The 7,967-nt window shown below is 40.7% G+C and overlaps 1 protein-coding gene across 6 annotated transcripts in view; it reads left to right on the top strand.

Annotated features, from left to right (window-relative positions):
- Window positions 1-7,967, top strand: part of PANK1 (pantothenate kinase 1) — a 110,993-nt gene that overhangs the window by 53,507 nt on the left and 49,519 nt on the right. Inside the window, exon 1 of one of the 6 annotated variants that reach the window (XM_027960487.2) lies at window positions 674-907. The exons of the other annotated variants lie outside the window; for them this stretch is intronic. Coding sequence (XP_027816288.1) covers window positions 793-907 — 115 coding nt within the window. The 5' untranslated portion in view covers window positions 674-792. Of the gene's footprint in view, window positions 1-673; window positions 908-7,967 lie in introns of those variants that run through there. 6 annotated transcript variants of the gene reach the window in all.

Here is a 7,967-nt window from a genome sequence, read left to right as displayed (position 1 = left end):
GTAAGTCTCTCAGGGAGGGGAGCGCGGGCGCAGAGCGGGGCGCGACCCCCGGGAGCGGCGGGACAGGCACCTGAGCGCGCCCGGGGCATCCCAGCCCCGGCTGTCGGGGGACGGCTTTGAGGGGGCGCACGGGACTGATTCTTTCCCCAGGGGCGCCAGGCGCTACAGATCCCTTTCCTGCTTCCATCTGTGGAATGGGCCGATTTGACTCGGCTTCTGAGCTGCTCCTCGGGTAACGGCTCTGTAGAAGGCAAACGCGCTGGCCGCCTTACTAATTTGTCGGTGGGAAAATGCACGTGTGTCAACATTTGGTGAGGTCCGGGAGTAGGAGTCGAGCAGCGGTGGGGGAGAGCCTGAGCTGCCGTCGCCCTTCTCCTCGTCCTTTTCTCTTCTGAGAGCTCATCTTTCTGGGGTTGGCGCTCAGGCAGTCAGCCTGCCCTTTGAATCGCAGAGGAGCCGCCAGCTCCCTGGGTCTATTGGCGAGCTCGAGGTCTGGAGGCGTGGAGTTTGACAGCCCCCCAAATCACAGCCTATTAGAGGCTGTTTCCTCGCAGCCAATGAGAGGACTTGTTGGGAGGGACACACCCACTGATACCATGTGGGCCGGAACTATGTGGACCAATGAAGATTGGAGGTGGATTTTTTTTATTTTTTTCCCTGAGAATGGGGAGGTAGAGTTGAGGTTTCCAATAGTAATATACAGTGCAGAAAGCTGAAATGCGTTGTTTCATAATCTAAAGCTTGTATATAAGTTAGTTTGCGAAGAGTCTCTCCCCCGCTGAAAGTTCTGAGATGCAAATTTGTAGATCAAGTTTTTACAGCTGGTTCTTCTCTGAGTCGAACTTCTTTCAACTCGTTACCTCTTTCTGGGTCTCCCTAATGAAGCTTATAAATGGCAAAAAGCAAAGTAAGTAGAATGCATGCTAATAACGTGATTGCATTCAAACATGCATATTTGCGTATAGGTTATTTATTCTGTTTGATACAGGGAAATTGCTAGATATGCTTTAGATTCATCTGTAAAACCTTGATGTTTGGCAGCTTCACTTTCTGCTGTTTCTGTTTATTGTCTTAGACGCTTAGCTTTTCTGCATTCAGTTAAAGTCTCTGAGACTTTGGGAAGCTTTTTAACCCAACTGTGGGACGCAGTAACTCTGATACTTCTGTTTTGTAAGGCTGAAATGTTCAGGTTCAAAGTTAACTTCTTGACGGGAACTTTGAACCCACACAGCAGATTGGTAGGGTTGTAAGGAAAGCATCTAAAACCTGAATTTCTGTTTTGTTTAGTTTTTGAAACTTGTTAGAAAATGACTTTATTTATGCATTAGTATTGATTATTTATGATGTATTAACCTGTTTTACTTCTTTTGAAGCCACATTTCATTTCTCTGATTTACTTCAACAAACTATATTAGAGTTTAAAATGTAAATAGCTAAAATATAACAAAAGAGAACTGCTTTGAGTTTTTATTTAGTATTGCTAGCATAAATGTTTGAGTGTATCATACCTCTTGAAATAATTTTTGAGGAATTGAAAATTACTCTCTTAACAATTTTCTCTGCAGGAAGGCAAAGAAATAATCTTGAGCCTTAACTTTTGCTTGAAAATCCACTGGAAGCATTATTTAGAATATAAGAAAGTATAACTTTATGCCTGTGTGTTTTGTCAGATATTGAAATAGGTTTTGTTTTTTTTTTTAATGAAAAACCATAAGTATTTTAAGTTTAGTGATCATACTTATTTATCAACTTTTAAAAAGAATTCATCAAAATTGGTGTTTCATTGGCCTATTTTTTCCTCAAATTTGAACAAACATTTCTGAAATAAATTTTACATATTCTAAGCCACATCTGCTGTGTTCACTACCAAAATTTCTTAGTTGAAATTAGGTTTAATTTGGGATCCTTATACCTTGTGTATTAATGTTCAAGTATCTTTTTATAAAACAAAAAGAAAAAAATTGCCCAATCAGTTGATTTTTAGGCAATCTAAAACAAATCTACTTAGACTTAAGACTTAAGTATCTCTGTAAGTGTATTGTTGATAAAATCATCAAAGTTGAACAAATAACTATTTCCTAGTTACAGTCTGCAGCTTCAGCCTCCTGCTTCTACCTGAACCAGAAGTGCTTTAGGACAGCCAGGTATCACTGCTCTCAGATAGGCACCTGGAATGCATATGTGGGTAGATGTGTTTCTCTTTGGTAATATATTGGGTAGAGTGCAATACACTTATTTAAAAAGATTAAATCTAATCCCTCAGTACAAGGACTGTTCACAGTCTTGTAATCTAAAAATCAGAGTAGTGGCAGGTTAATTTTGTTAAACCAGGAAATCTTGTCCACTCTTTCCATCAAAAGTACCATCACCTCACTCACTGTGCTTATCCTTGGAAAGCTTTTCCAAGACTTAACTGCTTCCTGTCTCTGCTACTGAACAACTGTGTGGCCTCAACCAGGTTAGATCTCCTCTTGGAATGCTGGAGTCCATGAAATGATCTTCAAGGGTTGTTTCTTATACTTTCAAAGTACTAAGATGCTAAAGAGCTGACAGTTCTTTCTTCATAGCTTTCACACTGGTCACCACATGGCTTAACATTTTATCATCATTTAAAAATTTTTTTATTTTTGCCTTGTGCTGATTGTTCCCTGCATGTTATTGGTCTTATCTCCCCAATTAAGTTGGAAGTCTTATTATAGATGATAGTTTTTTTCATCTGCTTTGCAACTTGGGTACATGAATACTTGATTGATGTTGACGAAAAAGGTACAAGTGACATCATCACCACCTCATCAAAGTAGCCATTTCCATCCATGGGACAGACTAGGCAAAAGCCCGTCAATGGAGTCTCGGTAAGGTCTCTGTAGGGAGAGTCCTTTTGTATGCTCCTTGGTGTTCTGATTCTTTGAAGCATACGTAAGTAGCACCTTCTGAAGTCAGCTCATTTCCCAAATATTTTGAAACTAATTTTATAGTCCTAGTAAAATGCCAAGAGCCTAATGTTTGTAAATGGTGGAGTTATCCAGACTCTGGAGGGCTTGAGTTTAAATTGCATCTGGATGACCTGGGGCTACTTATTTAACCTCTATGCTTCAGTTTCAGTATTGATAAGATGGAGCTAATCATACTGTGTGATCAGGTTGATGTGAGGATTAAATAAGATATAAATTATGTGTGTATAATACATATATATATACGTATAAACGTAAATTCCTCCTTGGCACATAGCAGTTATATGGCAAATGCCAGTTGTTATCACACTTGCAGAACACTGCCCACCGCTAACCCATAGGACAAGAGACTGAGCTGGCAGAGACACCTCAGATTGACTTTCTTGTTTAAAAAAAGGTGGGAGTTGGCTAATATAAGAAAGTCAAAACATTTTATTTGATTATCTATGACACTCCTAGTCCCATGGTTACTTCCAACACCCTTTGTCCGTAAAAATGTTACATCATACACGATGGAGGGAGCAAAGCAGGAAGAAATACTCACAAATACCATCACCCAGAGAAAATGGCTGTTTAAAAATGTGCCGTTTGCTGAAGGTAATTTTGGATCACACTAAGATACGATTTTTTTTTTAAATTTTTATTTTATGTTGGACGATAGTTGATTTACAATGTTATATTAGTTTCAGATATACAGCAAAGCGATTCCGTTTTACATATACATATGTCGCTTTTCATTTTCTTTTCCATTATAAATTATTACAAAGTATCAATAGTTTCCAGGGCTATACAGTGGGCTTCCATGTGACTCAATGATAAAGAACCTTCCTGCCAACACAGGAGACACAGGTGACACAGGTTTGATCCCTGGGTCAGGAAGATCCCCTGGAGAAGGAAATGGCAACCCACTCCAGTGTTCTTGCCTGAGAGAAAATTCCATCGAAAGAGGAGCCTGGCGGGCTATAGTCCACGGGGTCACAAAAGAGTCAGACACAACTTAGCAACTAAACAACACCAGCAATGCTATACAGTAGGTCTTTTTTGATTATCTATTTTAAATACAGTACTGTATATATCAATCCCAAACTCCCAACTTACCCCTTTTTATTTGAAAATCTTAATAAAAGCATTTTCTTACAGCATTAAAGCGTCATTTGTAGTGGTTGTATTACATTCCCAATATTCCATTATATAGATATACCATAATCTATTTAACCTGTCTCTAATAGCTTTAGGCTGCAGCTTGAGTCTCTAAACATCATAAACACTGCAGCAGCAACGATTTTGTATGTAACTCTTTTATTTTTGATGAAACTGATGAATACATACTTTTCGGAGAAGGAACAGAAATGGCACAAAAAAGTATACAGCTGTTGCCTTGAAATCCTGTATATTTTAGACTCTAAGGATACTTGTAGATGAGCCACACTACTGGAGAGAGGAGAAAAATGCAAAGGAGATAACTGAGCCAGCAAACACTACTTTCTACATTTGCTGTAGAAAGGCAAATATTTGAGTGTCATCAGAAGACTCAAGGATGTGAGCTGCCCTCTTCAACAAGCAGGAATAAGGCCTGGAGCAGTGCCTGCAGGTTCCTAGTAGAAGTTCTGGATTCTGAGATCATCCAGATAGAACGCGAGCTGAAAATGGGCGAGAGTTCATTATGCCCAGAACACATTCGTGGGGTATAAACTGAAGAAACACACGTCTATTACCAGTTTTAGCTAGCCACTATTGACAAAGTGTAAGTGTTCACTTTTCTAAATATTAGGATATTTAGCTTTGGCACCTAGAATTTCCCCAACTTCTGAATCGGGCTAATGGAAAAACCAGGATATAAAGATAAGTAGGTAGAATTCTCTGGCTGGAATGGTGTGACTATATATGCATTTTTATTAAAAACATCATCAGAACTTCTAGATGGTGGAGAAGCTTTGCAAATCAGGAACAAAAGACTAGGATGGAAAACAGGGGCACACTCTAGAATTGCTCCCTCTGGAATGTGGTCTGATTTCTACGTTTGTCAATAAAGTTATGAATTGTACAACGCACATTTGGACTAGAGATTCATGAATTTAAGGGCCCAAGTGTTCAGTGTCTAAGTGGTTAAATTAGGTGTCAGGATTCATTAGGGACCTGAACACCACTTTTCCCCAAAAGGCCACTAAGTGAATTTCAGCGTTAATACAAAACATAGTTTGTTTGGCACAGTAACCAAAAATTTTGACGTAAAGAGTGCTGTTAATTTTTAACATGTGGGACATTCAACAAGGTTATAGAACAAAATCCAGCATGGTTTTTGGAGACATAATTAGTCAGGAAGAAGAGTACTGGTTTTAATTAACAGGTTTGGGGTTGGTTTTTTGTTTTAATGTTTATGATAGCTTGACTTTTAATAGTGTGTGTGTATGTTTTAATATAAACCAATTGGTTTGACTTCCATTACATTTAATTATATGCTTTAGCTTCACTGTGTAGGTCAGTGTTCACCTTGGCATGACAATATTCTGAATCAGATAGGGTGCCCAGAATTTCTAAGTAGACCTTTCCTCTGGATAGTGCAGCTATCAAGCTTGGTATCTCATTACTTAATTTATGAGATCTTTTAGATACTTCAGTTCAGTTCAGTCGCTCAGTCGTGTCCGACTCTTTGCGACCCCATGAATCGCAGCATGCCAGGCCTCCCTGTCCATCACCAACTCCCGGAGTTCACTCAGACTCACGTCCATCGAGTCAGTGATGACATCCAGCCATCTCATCCTCTGTCGTCCCCTTCTCCTCCTGCCCCCAATCCCTCCCAGCATCAGGGTCTTTTCCAATGAGTCAATTCTTTGCATGAGGTGGCCAAAGTACTGGAGTTTCAGCTTTAGCATCATTCGTTCCAAAGAAATCCCAGGGCTGATCTCCTTCAGAATGGACTGGTTGGATCTCCTTGCAGTCCAAGGGACCTCAAGGGTCTTCTCCAACACCACAGTTCAAAAGCAGCAATTCTTTGGTGCTCAGCCTTCTTCACAGTCCAACTCTCACATCCATACAAAGACCACAGGAAAAACCATAGCCTTGACTAGACAGACCCTAGTCGGCAAAGTAATGTCCCTGCTTTTGAATATGCTATCTAGGTTGGTCATAACTTTTCTTCCAAGAAGTAAGTGTCTTAATTTCATGGCTGCAGTCACCATCCGCAGTGATTTTGAGAGGTGGCTAATTGTTTGTGTGTATGTTTGACTATATTTTCTCCTTGGGAATGTATTTGAAAGCAGTCAGTGATTCCAAGGGGTAAAGGAGTGTTATTTTTAGAGGGAGTTACATCAAAATAATGATCTGTGCCTCTAACAGATTTCTCTATAGTTTGGAAAGAAGGTGAAAAGATTTATGACAATAATGGGTACTTACAGTCGTCACTTTGATTGACCAAGTAGCTAGCTTAGTTATGATTGAGCAACAGCTGTGTGTCCCATTCCTTCCTATGTGTCTTCACAAAAGTATGTGGTCACCACTCCCACACCCAATTTTTACGATGGAGAAAGAAAGCCCTGGAGAATTGAAGCAACCTACCTGATGTCAGTGAATGGCAGAGCCAAAATTCAAAGCCAAGTCTACCTCCATTTTCAGCTAGCTGCCTTTCTTTTCTGCCGCATTAAGCCTATTATTTTGGGAAAAGGAAGTGTGTTCTGTAAAACTTGTAGAAGAAATCGGTATATACAGTTGGTATACCTTTGGCAAAAAGCTCATTCATGTGTTTGTGGAGGTAACAGTAGCCGATGTTAAGGGACACTTACTCTGTGCCAGGAACCAAAACATTTTACATTGAGTATCTCATACGGCACTCGCAGCTCCCTATGAGATAGGTCCTACTCTAGATTTATTTCTTGTGTCCCCCCGAAATTCAGATATCAAAATCCTAACCCTCAAGATAATGGTAATAAGAGGTGGGGCCTTTGGGAGGTGATTAGGTCATGAGGACGAGCCCAGAGAATTCTCCAGAGGTTAAAAGCAAAAAGACAGCTATCTATGGATAACCAGCAAGGGACTACTGTATGGCACATGGAACTCCACTCAATGTTGTGTGGCAGCCTGGAGGGGAGGGGAGTTTGGGGGAGAATTGATACATGTATAGGCATGGCTAAGTCCCTTCACTGTTCAGCTGGAGCTGTCACAGCATTGTTGATCGGCTATACCCCAGTACAAAATAAAAAGCTTAAAAAATAAAATTTAAAACAAGACAGCTTCCTAGGAATTGAGCTCACTGAATCTGCCAGTGTCTTAATCGTCAATTCCAGGACTGTGAGGAATAAATTTCCATTTATCCTTCTCCAAGAAACTGAGCAAGGGCTCCAGGACTCGGGAAAATTGAGCTTAGATTTGGACTCTGCTGGGCCAGGAGACCAGACTCAGGACCCTCTTGGATTCCCAGGATGAATGGGTAGTATTCTAGAGTGGAAGGAGCTTTGGAGTCACCAGACCTGGATTCAGAGCCTCATTCTACTACTTGTTCACAGTGCAGTCTCAGTTGAGATGCTTAACTTCTCAGAGGCTCACTTTGTTGACTACAAATAACTGGTGTCTGTCTTACCAGTGGTGAGGACCAAATGTGGAAAATGGGGCCTCCCAGGTGGCACTACTGATAAAAAAGCCCACCTGCCAATGCAGGAGACAGAAGGGATGTGAGTTCCATCCTTGGGTCAGGAAGATCCCCTGGAGAAGGAAATAGGTACCCACTCCGGTATTCTTGCCTGGAGAATCCTGTGGACAGAGGAGCCTGGCGGGCTACAGTCCATAGGGTCTCAAAGAGTCGGACACGAGTGAAGGGACTTGCACGCACACACACATCTTACCGGTTCTGAGTACCAAATGTGGGAAATGTTTAGGTGAAGTCTCGTATAGTAGAATGCCTATATCCCGATATGTGCAGAGTAAAAGATATTTTACTATTCATACTAGCTACTATTTATAAAAGGATTCAATATTAATTTTCTTGCGATTAGTCACAGAGGCTTTCAAATCTTTCTGAAATCT

The sequence above is a fragment of the Ovis aries genome, chromosome 22 (genome assembly GCF_016772045.2).
Source record: "Ovis aries strain OAR_USU_Benz2616 breed Rambouillet chromosome 22, ARS-UI_Ramb_v3.0, whole genome shotgun sequence".
Lineage (NCBI taxonomy): Eukaryota > Metazoa > Chordata > Mammalia > Artiodactyla > Bovidae > Ovis > Ovis aries.
Note: the sequence above shows the minus strand (reverse complement) of the source record. Positions and strands in the feature narration are given on the sequence as shown.